Genomic DNA, 15481 nt, shown 5'->3' with positions numbered 1-15481 from the left:
CAAACATTTATTATGTAGAGGAAGTTAATACAAGGCACTTACTAATGTATTGTGATGGTCTATATTCCCTCCGTACAGTATTAGAATGTATTGGCTCTGTCTCTTAAGACTTCGCGTAATAACTTCATAAATTAATTTGTATGGGAAAAAACATTTCCTGAACTCTGGTTTGGTTCCAAGGGACCACTTGGCCCCAAACCAGAGTTCGGGAAATGTTTTTTTACAGTACAAATTTATGAAGTTGCTATGCATCCGAAGTAGATTTGCTCATCCCTAGTTATGACCACCATGCAATCCAGCAGCAGACATGATTTCACACTACAGAAAAAAAGCACTAGGCTATGTGCACTCCCACAGTCTTGGCCACCAGAGAGGCCAGCACTTTTTCCTATAGTTTGCAAGCACAACCACCGCTGGATTGTAGGGCGGTCATAACCATGGAAACAAGACAGCAAATAAGGCAATTTGGACAACAACAATACATTAGTAAGTGCCCATGTATTAGTAAATCCCCAAATTTGCCAGAAGTGGAAAAAGAAAAAAAGAAAAAACACATCAAAAATGCAGGCTGAAAGTAGAACCTCACTCAGAATCACTACATTCTCCCAACACGATTTCCACTTCCTCAGGAAAACCCAAGCCAAGCTCAAAGCGATCTTCAATGAGAGCAAGGGTTAGAGCACAGTGTAGAAGGTCAATTTCTTCTTCTTCTCTGAAGTCTTCTTCATAAATTCCTACCAACTGAGAATAGGACTGAAAAGAGACATTATGAATATTTGTGTCAGATTCAATATTTAAGAGACAAAACCTACAAATGACTACAAGACCGCTTATAAATTATTGTAATTTTATTACATGATTACACATATCACACAAAATGTTTGTGTAATGTGTAATCATGTAATAAAATTACATTAATTTATAATTAGTATAACTGGTAGTCAATTGTAGGTTTTGTATCATGGTGTTTTACCATAGGCTTATGCTGGTTATTTACTTTGAGTAGCAATAGATTCCCTGGTTGGGGCGTATATTTGGTTTTGTTACAATATTTAAGAGGTTGACAAGTATTAAAACAATTTTATTTTTCATTTTTAAAATCAGATAGGGTGCCCATTGACACTTATAGCACCCTATCACATTCACTTCAGTGATATGAACTTCGCTAAAATATATCAACACCATCAGGTGACCCCCCCCCCCACAGTGCCCTGTCCCTTAAAATTGGACCTCCACAGCAGCCTTCCCCTTTAACAGTGACTTTCACAACATACCACCCCCTTGACAGTGACCTCCACAAGGGCCCACCACCTTAACAGTGGCCTTTATTGGATCGGGGGCGTGTCCTTTTGAACAGCTCACTCTATAACAGCAGCACTGTATTGTCTGAGTGTGAGCTGCAGGGAGAAAATCACCCTCCCTCCCCAAACTGACAGAAGTTGATTTTTACCTTCATTTTTTCAATCCCTGTCAGCCGAGGAGTGGAGGGGGCGTGGCCTAGCGAGATCAGGGGCATGGCTTAGCAGGACCTAGAAGTTGATTTTTAACTTCATTTTTTTCAATCCCCGTTGGCTCAGGAGTGGGAAGGGGCTTAGCGGGACCTGGGGGCAGGGTTTTAAGTCTTTTGAGGGTGGACACATTGTGACAGGGGGCGTGTCTGTGCTCATTCCTGTAAGAGTGACGCCCCTCTGGGCACCTTACTGGCTCATTTGCATATCTAATAAACTGGATTTTCAGAGGATAAAAACATCTATTGCTGGAACAAAGGCACATCTTGAAATAAGGTACTAAGTGCTATTAGGCCATGGCTTTACTGCAATAGCGATTATCCTGGTAACAGATTTCCTTAAAGCTCTCCTACAGCAGTGAAGATAAATGGCTGAGTTGTTATGGAAACCTGGAGTAAAACTATGTGGAGACTGGAGGACCTGCGAGCTTCTATTGGCTGATAAGGGTCATGTGACCAAACTTCTATTGGCTAATGCATTTTTTGGGACTATATCTCAGGAACGGTATGTCCTAGAGAGCTGAGACCTGGTCTACAACCTTCCCAGACACCTGATGTAACTGTGCCAAATTTTGTGATTGTAAATGCGACAGTGCGGATTCCTTTAGCGGACATACACACACACAGCTTTATATTAGATGTGGGCCACAGAGGTAAGACTTGCACGTATCTTCAGAACAGGATGCATTAAGCAGTTTCTCTGGGCTACTTTCATATTCTCGTTTGGGCGGATCAGTCATGATCTGCAAAAACGGATCCATTACAATAATACAACCGCATGCATCAGTCATGAACGGATCCATTTGTATTATCTGTAAAATAGCCAAGACTGATCAGTCATGAACTCTATTGAAAGTCAATGGGAGACTGATCCATTTTCTATTGTGGCAGATTGTATCAGAGAAAACGGATCCATCCCCATCGACTTACATTGTGTGCCAGGATGGATCCATTTGGCTCAGTTTCGTCAAGCGGACAGCAAAACGCTGGAGGCAGCGTTTTGGTGTCCACCTCCAGAGCGGAATGGAGACTGATCGGAGGCAAACTGATGCATTCTGAGCAGATCCTTTTCCGATCAGAATGCATTAGGGCAAAACTGATCCGTTTTGGACAGTTTGTGAGAGCCCATGACGGATCTCACAATCGGAAAGCCAAAAAGCGAGTGTGAAAGTAGCCTAACTCGCATACAAATAAATAGACAGATCACAGTGCCTGCAGCATCCAGGCATGGAAAGGAAAGATGGCTCCCTCTCTAGGTAGGACAGAGGATCTCCATTCTGTACATATGTGGATCCCACAATTCAATACTTGATGATTGCAGAATAGTGTTAAAGTGAAGCGATGTGAATTTCAGGGAAAATTTGATTAGCCGCGAGAAGAGTTTAATTTTTGCTTCATGGTAGCAAATCGATTTTACATGAATGGCAGTAAAAAAACAAAAAACAAAAGAAAACATACAGAAAACCAATAAAAGCATGGCTGCACAACATTTCACATGCAAACAATAGAACTGAGAAATGGGGATCATTCTAAAATAAAGTGGTATGATACCTAATGTAAATGAAAAAAATAGAAGCTTTTTAAACACATTTTTGATCAAATATGTGTCAGGCCCATCTACCAGGCGTCAAGGTGGCTTCTGCAGATTGGTACCTAACACTAACAGAACTGCCTCTCTTGGACTTACCTAAGCCTACATTATTCAGGGCAGTGTAGGAACCAGCTATATTTATACTCTGCTCAGAAGACCCAGGCAGATGGGCGTTGCTTAGTCTAAAAGAGGCCGCTACCCTGAATATATACAAGAAAATTTAGACTAGCACATTCATGGTCACAGGTGCATATCCATAAAGCAAGCATACAGAGAACTAATAAAAGCATTTGCCGTGAATGGTGGTAAATAAAATAAATACCTCCTCCATTTGAGTGTAAAGAGCCGTCCGCCATCTTGATTGAAGAGCTCACACGAAAACCCATACGGAGTGACTTATGATGTCACCACACTGGCCGATGTGATGAGGTCATTACGGCCAGTGTGAGATATCACACTAGATTTATAATTAAGATGGCGGTGGCCGACTCTTCACGATCAAACGGAGCAGTTAAGTATGATTTTTTTTTTCAAATTTATTTTACACTGTATTATTGCTGTCAGATCCCGCAATCAGCTGTGAACGCAGCATCTGAGGGGTACAATGACGTGGGTCGCAGCTCTGTCATTGCACCTACTATTTACAAAGAAATGTGCTTCATGACAAAGTAGTCACAAAGTGAATTTTTTTGTAAAATTTGGTAAAGCAGCCGAATCCAAATTTTCAATACTTCGTTCATATCTATTGCAGAATATATATTTGAATTTTTTTTTTGAAAGGATATACTTATCCTTTACACATCTACCTATCTATATCTGTAGCACTCCTTTAAATTTCCAAAACAAGTGGGTGCTTGCAGTCTTGATCAAGTATGCAGATAATATATCAAAGAATCCACAGCACCCCTACAAAGTTTGAAGTGCAAAAATAGGGTTTATGAGCTCATGTCCATGCAATGTTTCAGTGCCATCACAGGACCTCTCAAGCAATAAGAATATGAATATATATATTAGTATAGAAAAGCACAAGGCAGCACTCCGGACTTAGATGAAGAAAAGTGGATCCTTTATTACACCAAGTACAACGTTTCAAGTGTTGTGCATGATCATTAATCAATATCAAATTATTGTGAGATTATATATATATATATATATATATATATATATATATATATATATATATATATACACACACACACACATATATATATACACATATATATTATTTTTTAAAAATAATGTTCTGGATACAATGAAGTGTCATAAATTCATGTGGAATACATGTATAAACATGATCAAGTGATAAATATAGTAGAGTTAACCCTCCAAATTGATAATTGTGCCCATGTGTAAAATAATAAAATCAATAATTACAGATGTGAGTCGCTCACCCTACATATTGAAACTTCATGTGGTTAGCCGGTGGCGTGCATTGATTGTTCACACACTCTCGCATGCAAATGCCCAAAACAGACTTGGAGTTCACATGCCGCAAATACTCATTGCGCATGCAATGAAATCACATGATTGGTGGCCATAGCGACTAAGTGACAACAAACATGGGTAGCGGATATGTAACGCAATATATTAGATTATCTCCAGTATTCTAAAACTGAAAGCCTTTGGACGTTCAATGGCAAGGCGCTAAAGCTCCCAACCGAGGTTGTTGGCTGCATCCCCACAACTTTGTGATCCAGTTCGAGGGCATGATTAATGTCCACGTTCTCGACCCCTAACGTCACAGCAGGCTTCAGAGAGAACAGGGATTATCGGTCACAACCAACAGTCAGGTAAACAAAGGGGGAAAGAGCCCTAGTTGAGCACCAGGAGCTCACCCCCTAACAACCCAATAACTAGGGGGGCGGCACTATACAGTGTTGCCCAACCATTGTATCGGGTAAAAGGTAAACCCAGATTTATGTTGGACCAATCCTACTAAATATGTAAAAAGTAAACTGCAAGTCTTATTAAAAAATAAAAGGGCAAAAGTGAATATATACACATATATAAATAACCACATGGATGTTATGTTGGGTGGCATCTTCACATCGACTACACAGTTAAAAATCTCCATAGCTTCCTAAAAAAAAAATTATATAAATATAAGAAAAGAGGAAATAAATATTTAACAATAGAAGCACTGGTCTTTATCTACAGTCCAAAAGGTACGGGGGCATCACGTAAGAGCTTTGAGAGTTGAAACCACTCTAAATTCCACATTCAGACCCTTAGGTTTCAAGGTTTGTAATTTATAGATCCAAAAAAGTTCCCTTTTGAGGATAGCAACGCGATCACCCCCACGTCTCAGTATGGGTACCTGATCAATGATACGAAAGCGTAAATTCCTTTCAGTATGTTTCGCTTCAGTGAAGTGTTTAGATTCAGTAAGTTTAGCCTCTTCTCATGAATAGTGTACCTGTGCTGGTTGAGTCTGGTTTTAACATCCCATGTCATCTCACCTACATAAACAGGTGGCATGGACATTCAAGTAAGTATATTACATAGGCTGAATCACAAGTAAGATCATGTTCAATAGTGAAATCAGCCCCTGCACCTAAATGTGTGAATGTAGGTCCTCTCAACATCAGAGGACAATTCACACAGTTATAACAGGGGGAACCAAAATATAAACTAAACTTTTGTTTCTTAATATCCATGTCCTCCATAACCAACCGATCTCTCAAGTTCTGTGTATGTCTAAAGGTCTTTAGCTGGGGGGACATTAAACTCTGGTATGCGTCTAAAGTTACTGCCAAGGCCAGCGTTTACTCAGGAAATCGCTTATTTTAGTACTCAAAGATGTATAATGGGAGTCAAAGGGAATACGCTTCGCATCCATATTATTGAGGTTTCCCCCTTCAAGAGGGATTCCCTTGACAAAGACTGTATCCTCTGTAGGTTGGAATATACAGTCGTGGCCAAAAGTTTTGAGAACTACATAAAATATTGGAAAAGTTGCTGCTTAAGTTTTTATAATCGCAATTTGCATATACTCCAGAAGGTTATGAAGAGTGATCCGATGAATTGCATAGTCCTTCTTTGCCATGAAAATTAACTTAATCCCAAAAAAACTTTCCACTGCATTTCATTGCTGTCATTAAAGGACCTGCTGAGATCATTTCAGTAATCGTCTGGTTAACTCAGGTGAGAATGTTGACGAGCACAAGGCTGGGGATCATTATGCACAAAGAAAAGTCCAGCTCAACCCAATTATCCAAACACCTGCGTGCACGGAAAAGGCTGGTGAGCCTATATATCTTTAGTATGAAGCACAACAAAATTCCAGCACTCACGATTTTGGTAGCTAAAATCTTTATTCAGGCAGTAGACAGTTTAGACAGGACATCCACCCACAAGTGTAGCAACTTTGACGCGTTTCGAACAATAGTTCTTAGTCGTAACAATGAGCTGTGTTATCTCTGGTGGTTTTATGTTGGTTTGTAGAGTAATTACTCACTGCCCCCCACCTGCAGGGCGGGGGAGCAGAGGAGGCAAAGCACACTTTAACCTCTTATTTTCCAGATGTAGCAGTGCTCATGTGTTTTACAATATGCATTGATAATTTATGCATCCACATATAGTCATCAGTTTGTCAATTAAATCAAACGTGAAATATAACAAATAAAAACAGTATACATAATAAAATTAAGGTAGAGTATCAAATGTCATGATAGCAGTAGAACACCACACCAGCTATATACAAACGCATCCATGCATGGATCCATATGTGACAGTGTTCCACTGCTATATCTGACATAGGCTCTTTCCCTCTCCCCGCTCCCGCTAGTACTCTCAATTGCAGTGTAAAAGGTAATATGATGCAGAAAGACCATTGGTCAATAGAAATACAAGAGCTCTTTTTTCATATTCAGGCCATTAGGATGCCTGGTATTCAATTTGAAAATCCAGAAGGCTTCTCTCAATCTCACTAGACGTTTAAAATCTCCTCCTCTGCTAGGTAGTCTCACTTGTTCTATTGCAAAAGCTTTGAAATTGCGCACTTGGCTTTCATGTTTGCAAATGAAGTGTCTGGCCGCATTGGATATGTTCACACTGTGCGGATTTTTTATGTAGTTAAGGTGCTCCAAAATTCGAATTTTGAGCTTTCTGGTGGTGCAGCCCACATACATCATGTCACAGGCTACACATTTTATAATGTATATCACCCCTATTGAATTACAATTAATATATGATTTAATTGGGTAGGTATGGGAATTATTGGCATCATGGAAGGTTTTTGTATTCACTGCATATGTGCAGGTGCGGCAGCGTAAGCTTCCGCATTTAGTAAAACCTTTATAAATTAGCCATGGATCCCGTTTAGGTTTAACCCTTTGTGTATACATAGATGGAGACAAATCGTTTCCTATAGTTCTTGGCCGTCTTGACACAATTCTGCAACCTTGTTTTAGCATACAGTGCAATACTTCGTCATCATAGAGGATTGGTAAATATCTCTTAATAATTTGTTGTATTTTTTCGAATTGTTTGCTGTATGTCAAAACAAGTGTAGGTAAATTTTCATTGTCATTTTTATCTGATCCTACAACTCCAGGTTTCTGTTTAAAATTATTTTTCTCACGGATTGGGAAGAGTAATTCTTTCCTATTTTTACTTTTTGTTATAGCTAGACCTCTGGATATCATCCATTTGGGGTATGCTCTCTGTTTTAATCTATCTGCAATAATTTGGGCTTCTATTTCAAAAGCCGCTGCAGTACTGCAGTTTCTGTAGGCACGTGTGAACTCTCCCACAGGGATTGATTTTATTGTGTGAGTAGGGTGGTGGCTATTTGCCCGTAACAGAGTATTCCCTGTTATTTCCTTGCGATAGGTTTTAGTTTGAATGATCTGGCCAGGTTTTCCCAGAAGTGTAAGGTCAAGGAAATTGATACTTTGTGAATGCTCCATATGTGTGAATTTTAAATTATATGCATTATTTTCAAGGTATCGCATGAAGTGCTGTATGGCAGGCACATCGCCACTCCATATGAGGAGCATATCATCTATGTACCTGCCATACCACACCACATGTTCCCTGAAGGGATTTTTCACATTATAAACATATGCTTCCTCCCAATAAGACATTGTCAAATTAGCCAGGGAGGGTGAGTACTTCGCACCCATTGATACGCCAGAGGTCTGTACATAGTATATAGAGTTGAACGAGAAGTAATTGTGAGACATGAGGAATTGGGTGACAGATATGGTGTAATCTATAATATCCTCAGAAAAATTGCTATATTTGTGCAGGTAAAATTCCAGTGCTAGCATTGCCACATGATGTGGTATCGATGGGTAAAGTGACACCACATCAATAGACAGCCATCTATAATTTTCGTCCCAGGTCATATCATAAAAAGATTGTAGGATTGATGTAGTATCCTTAACATACCCTGGGATTCTTTTAACAAGGGGCTGTAGGCTACAATCTAGCCACTCACCTAGCCTTTCTGTTAGGGATCCAATTCCACTGACTATGGGACGTAGAGGAGGGGGGAATTGGCCCTTGTGGATTTTCGGAAGAGCATGCATTATGGGTGTAACTGTAAATTCGACATTTAAATAGCTGAATTGCTTTTGACTAATATGATTACACTCCAAGCCCCTTCTTAGGATATCTAGAAATTCTACCCTGTATTTAAGCTGGGGATCTGTAGCCAACCTTTGATACACTGCAGAGTCTGAGCAATTTATTCATTTGTTCACAGTACATGTCACAATCCAGGACGACGACAGAGCCCCCTTTGTCAGCCATTTTTATGACTATGCGTTCGTTATCAGATAATTCCTTGATAGCTTTTTTATGTTTCATAGACAGGTTGGCATATCCCCCCTCGTCCTGGATGTGATTGTGCATCTGTTTCAACTCCTTTTCTATAATATCCCGAAAAGTGTCCATGTTTGTAGTTCTGGATATGGTAGGATAGAAACCTGGATTGGTAGTTCTGAATTTTTGGGCACTAACATGTTCATCATATTCAAATGATTCCCCACGGAGATCGGTGAGACATGTTAAAGCTAGTTGTTCTTGGAAAGACAAATGAAGGTATTCATTTTCAATCCTGTTAGAGCAGATAAATTTATGACATCTAATTGTGCACAGTCAGTTATCTCTGTTGATGATGTGCTGACCTGGTTTGGGGCGTTTTTATGTTTGCGTCCCGCCCGGCGCATTCGTTTTTTGAAGATGAAGTTGTTGCGGAGTCTTCCTTTTTGTTATTCTCCGAAGTAATAATTTTGGATTTTTTATAATATGATAATTTGGGCTTTGCCCCATAGTCCATGCCATGGTGAACACTCTGTGATGAATCCTGTGAGCCATCTGAGGTATCAGCGGTCAACGTCATCAACAGAGATAACTGACTGTGCACAATTAGATGTCATAAATTTATCTGCTGTAATCCTCTCCACTGAACAAATTGAAGTTTTGCAACTGGGCTTAAATTTTGTACCTTCTGTCAATTTTGATTTGTTTTCTACTATATTAGATATAAATAAATTTGTAAGACAATTGACAGTCACTAGACATTTCAGTGATATCAATGTGGATGAGCCCCTGCGGAATATCGATCAGACATGTTCTGAAAACAGGATTGAAAATGAATACCTTCATTTGTCTTTCCAAGAACATCTAGCTTTAACATGTCTCACCGATCTCCGTGGGGAATCATTTGAATATGATGAACATGTTAGTGCCCAAAAATTCAGAACTACCAATCCAGGTTTCTATCCTACCATATCCAGAACTACAAACATGGACACTTTTCGGGATATTATAGAAAAGGAGTTGAAACAGATGCACAATCACATCCAGGACGAGGGGGGATATGCCAACCTGTCTATGAAACATAAAAAAGCTATCAAGGAATTATCTGATAACGAACGCATAGTCATAAAAATGGCTGACAAAGGGGGCTCTGTCGTCGTCCTGGATTGTGACATGTACTGTGAACAAATGAATAAATTGCTCTCAGACTCTGCAGTGTATCAAAGGTTGGACACAGATCCCCAGCTTAAATACAGGGTAGAATTTCTAGATATCCTAAGAAGGGGCTTGGAGTGTAATCATATTAGTCAAAAGCAATTCAGCTATTTAAATGTCGAATTTACAGTTACACCCATAATGCATGCTCTTCCGAAAATCCACCAGGGCCAATTCCCCCCTCCTCTACGTCCCATAGTCAGTGGAATTGGATCCCTAACAGAAAGGCTAGGTGAGTGGCTAGATTGTAGCCTACAGCCCCTTGTTAAAAGAATCCCAGGGTATGTTAAGGATACTACATCAATCCCACAATCTTTTTATAATATGACCTGGGACGAAAATTATAGATGGCTGTCTATTGATGTGGTGTCACTTTACCCATCGATACCACATCATGTGGCAATGCTAGCACTGGAATTTTACCTGCACAAATATAGCAATTTTTCTGAGGATATTATAGATTACACCATATCTGTCACCCAATTCCTCATGTCTCACAATTACTTCTCGTTCAACTCTATATACTATGTACAGACCTCTGGCGTATCAATGGGTGCGAAGTACTCACCCTCCCTGGCTAATTTGACAATGTCTTATTGGGAGGAAGCATATGTTTATAATGTGAAAAATCCCTTCAGGGAACATGTGGTGTGGTATGGCAGGTACATAGATGATATGCTCCTCATATGGAGTGGCGATGTGCCTGCCATACAGCACTTCATGCGATACCTTGAAAATAATGCATATAATTTAAAATTCACACATATGGAGCATTCACAAAGTATCAATTTCCTTGACCTTACACTTCTGGGAAAACCTGGCCAGATCATTCAAACTAAAACCTATCGCAAGGAAATAACAGGGAATACTCTGTTACGGGCAAATAGCCACCACCCTACTCACACAATAAAATCAATCCCTGTGGGAGAGTTCACACGTGCCTACAGAAACTGCAGTACTGCAGCGGCTTTTGAAATAGAAGCCCAAATTATTGCAGATAGATTAAAACAGAGAGCATACCCCAAATGGATGATATCCAGAGGTCTAGCTATAACAAAAAGTAAAAATAGGAAAGAATTACTCTTCCCAATCCGTGAGAAAAATAATTTTAAACAGAAACCTGGAGTTGTAGGATCAGATAAAAATGACAATGAAAATTTACCTACACTTGTTTTGACATACAGCAAACAATTCGAAAAAATACAACAAATTATTAAGAGATATTTACCAATCCTCTATGATGACGAAGTATTGCACTGTATGCTAAAACAAGGTTGCAGAATTGTGTCAAGACGGCCAAGAACTATAGGAAACGATTTGTCTCCATCTATGTATACACAAAGGGTTAAACCTAAACGGGATCCATGGCTAATTTATAAAGGTTTTACTAAATGCGGAAGCTTACGCTGCCGCACCTGCACATATGCAGTGAATACAAAAACCTTCCATGATGCCAATAATTCCCATACCTACCCAATTAAATCATATATTAATTGTAATTCAATAGGGGTGATATACATTATAAAATGTGTAGCCTGTGACATGATGTATGTGGGCTGCACCACCAGAAAGCTCAAAATTCGAATTTTGGAGCACCTTAACTACATAAAAAATCCGCACAGTGTGAACATATCCAATGCGGCCAGACACTTCATTTGCAAACATGAAAGCCAAGTGCGCAATTTCAAAGCTTTTGCAATAGAACAAGTGAGACTACCTAGCAGAGGAGGAGATTTTAAACGTCTAGTGAGATTGAGAGAAGCCTTCTGGATTTTCAAATTGAATACCAGGCATCCTAATGGCCTGAATATGAAAAAAGAGCTCTTGTATTTCTATTGACCAATGGTCTTTCTGCATCATATTACCTTTTACACTGCAATTGAGAGTACTAGCGGGAGCGGGGAGAGGGAAAGAGCCTATGTCAGATATAGCAGTGGAACACTGTCACATATGGATCCATGCATGGATGCGTTTGTATATAGCTGGTGTGGTGTTCTACTGCTATCATGACATTTGATACTCTACCTTAATTTTATTATGTATACTGTTTTTATTTGTTATATTTCACGTTTGATTTAATTGACAAACTGATGACTATATGTGGATGCATAAATTATCAATGCATATTGTAAAACACATGAGCACTGCTACATCTTGAAAATAAGAGGTTAAAGTGTGCTTTGCCTCCTCTGCTCCCCCGCCCTGCAGGTGGGGGGCAGTGAGTAATTACTCTACAAACCAACATAAAACCACCAGAGATAACACAGCTCATTGTTACGACTAAGAACTATTGTTCGAAACGCGTCAAAGTTGCTACACTTGTGGGTGGATGTCCTGTCTAAACTGTCTGCCTGAATAAAAGACGAAGATTTTAGCTACCAAAATCGTGAGTGATGGAATTTTGTTGTGCTTCATACTGGAGATCATTATGTCAGGCTGATTGGGTTAAAATGGCAGACTTGACATGTTAAAAGGATGGTGATGCTTGAAATCATTGTTCTTCCATTGTTAACCATGGTGACCTGCAAAGAAACGCATGCAGCCATCATTGCGTTGCATAAAAATGGCTTCACAGGCAAGGATATTGTGGCTTCTAAGATTGCACCTCAATCAACAATTTATAGGATCATCAAGAACTTCAAGGAAAGAAATTCAATTCTTGTTAAGAAGGCTTCAGGGCGTCCAAGAAAGTCCAGCAAGCTCCAGGATCGTCTCTTAAAGTGGATTCAGCTGCGGGATCGGAGTGCCACCAGTGCAGAGCTTACTCAGAAATGGCAGCAGGCAGGTGTGAGCGCATCTGCACGCACAGTGAGGCGAAGACTTTTGGAAGATGGCCTGGTGTCAAGAAGGGCAGCAAAGAAGCCACTTCTCTCCAAAAAAACCATCAGGGACAGAGTGATCTTCTGCAGAAAGTTTGGTGAATGGACTGCTGAGGACTGGGGCAAAGTCATATTCTCCGATGAAGCCTCTTTCCGATTGTTTGGGGCATCTGGAAAAAGGCTTGTCCAGAGAAGAAAAGGTGAGCGCTACCATCAGTCCTGTGTCATGCCAACAGTAAAGCATCCTGAGACCATTCATGTGTGGGGTTGCTTCTCATCCAAGGGAGTGGGCTCACAATACAACAGTTTGGTGAAGAACAATGCATTTTCCAGCACGATGGAGCACCGTGCCATAAGGGAAAAGTGATAACTAAGTGGCTTGGGGACCAAAATGTTGACATTTTGGGTCCATGGCCTGGAAACTCCCCAGATCTTAATCCCATTGAGAACTTGTGGTCAATCCTCAAGAAGCGGGTGGACAAACAAAAAACCACTAATTCTGACAAACTCCAAGAGGCGATTATGAAAGAATTTGCTATCAGTCAGGAATTGGCCCAGAAGTTGATTGAGAGCATGCCCAGTCGAATTGCAGAGGTCCTGAAAAAGAAGGGCCAAAACTGCAAATACTGACTCTTTGCATAAATGTCATGTAATTGTCGATAAAAGCCTTTGAAACGTATGAAGTGCGTGTAATTATATTTAACTACATCACAAAAACAACTGAAACAAAGATCTAAAAGCAGTTTAGCAGCAAACTTTGTGAAAATTAATATTTTGGCCACAACTGTACAAGTTTTTTTAGGATAACACCTTTTCACAAACTTCAAACCCATAGTAACCAATCTGTCCTCTACTAAGTTATTGTATTTAATCCTTTTGACCCTGAGCATTTGGCTAAGAAGTAAAGATCTTAACATTGCTTTTGGATGACTACTATCATAACGTAATAATGTATTTATTGGTTGCTTTCACATGTAAGTCAGTGCTTAAATGTAGCCCCACTTTTCAACAGAACATCCAATAACTGAATTTCTTGATCTGAAGCTTAACCTCAGGGTCTATGTTATTAACCTGTTGGGGACACATGACTTACCGGTATGTCATTTGTATTTCCGATCACCGGCGGGCAGTGATCGGAACTGGGTGCCTGCTGAAATCTATCAGCAGATACCCTGGGACAATGCGCGGGGGAGCTTGTGACCGCCCCCGTATTGGCGATCGTGGCAAACAGCAGGTCAATTCAGACCTGTGGTTTGTTGTGTTTCCGGGTTATTCGGGTCTCTGGTGACCCGATAACCCGGAACAGGAAGGTGATCGGTGGTGTGATAATACACCTCCGATCACCATCCTGCGATCCTGAGAGGTGATGGTGACATCACCTCTCAGGATCGCTTCAGACTGGCTGCAGGGGCAGGCATGAGGTTTAACTTGATGCAGCTCTCCTCTCCTCATCCTTTGTGTCGAGGAGAGAGGAGCCTGCATCGCATCTGAGCCTCCACAGTGCAGTCTGGCACTAAAAGGTATTTAGGGAAAAGGTTAGGGACAGGTTAGGTTAGGCAGGGATATTCAGGGAAAGTTTAGTGGAAAAATAAAAATGTAATTGTTGCGTCACCCTAATCGGGTGTCTGGGGTCCACAGCACAGCTGTGTGACCCTAGACCCCCCAGGGGTGCTGCAGCTTGCCCCCCCTATCCCACACACACACAAAAACATTTCTTTGGGGCGCCATTTTTTTTTTTTGGCACTCTTAGCGTCCGGCCACTGTTAGCGCATCGCACACCCCACCGCTGATCAGCGATTTTTATTTTTCCAAATTTTTTAGCCTTTTTTCTAGCTAGTTTTAGGGATAAGTACGCGAACACCCATGCCCCCCCACACACGCACACTAAATAAAGATTTCCACACATGCGCACACACACTCCCCTATGGCCCGCCGGATGTTCTTGGCCGAGGCGGCATACGCCCAGCTTGCCTCCGACTCAGAGCCCCAGTGAGGATGAGGATGACCCCACTTTCCTTTTGTCATCCGCGTCCTCCTCATCTTGCAATGATGTGCCCCCAAGACGGCGGAGCAAGAAGACCGCCATGCCAGGGACCCTGTGGCCCACACTAGTACAAGAAGCTCTGGGGCTCGTACTAGTTTTCCGGCCCACCAGTTAAGTCCACCGGAGTCCCTTACCGATGAACTTGTATTGTATACCCCAGAGCATTTTAAGCCTGTGATTCCTGATTTTGATGGCCAAGCAGGAATCCAGATTCCCACAGTGGGCTTCACTGAATGACTATTTTAGTCTTTTTTTCAGTTACCACTTTGTGAATCTGATGGTGGAGCAAACAAACATGTTCGCTCAACAGTTCATTGCTCAACACCCGGGATCCTTTTTTGGCTAGGGCCGGTGCCTGGACTCTGGTCAGTGCAGCCGAGATGAGGACGTTTTGGGATAGTGTCAGGCATTACTGGAGTGGGGATGTCCTCTATCAGACCCCACTTTACAGTATGGCCATGACCCCCCACTCTGGGTGTTAGCAGGAAACTTGTCTTATGCATACACTGCTAGATAAGGGTTACCACCTGTACGTG

The 15481-nt window shown here is 41.0% G+C and overlaps 1 protein-coding gene across 1 annotated transcript in view; it reads right to left on the bottom strand.

Moving 5' to 3' along the window:
• Positions 1–310: 310 nt before the first annotated feature.
• LOC120995146 (probable E3 ubiquitin-protein ligase makorin-2) overlaps positions 311–15481 on the bottom strand; it is a 191781-nt gene continuing 176610 nt past the window's right edge. The window contains exon 8 of the mRNA XM_040424157.1: positions 311–753. Within this exon, the coding sequence (XP_040280091.1) occupies positions 583–753 (171 nt within the window). The 3' untranslated portion in view covers positions 311–582. The remainder of the gene's footprint in view (positions 754–15481) is intronic.

This window comes from Bufo bufo, chromosome 3 (assembly GCF_905171765.1).
Source record: "Bufo bufo chromosome 3, aBufBuf1.1, whole genome shotgun sequence".
In the NCBI taxonomy this organism is placed as follows: domain Eukaryota; kingdom Metazoa; phylum Chordata; class Amphibia; order Anura; family Bufonidae; genus Bufo; species Bufo bufo.
Note: the sequence above shows the minus strand (reverse complement) of the source record. Positions and strands in the feature narration are given on the sequence as shown.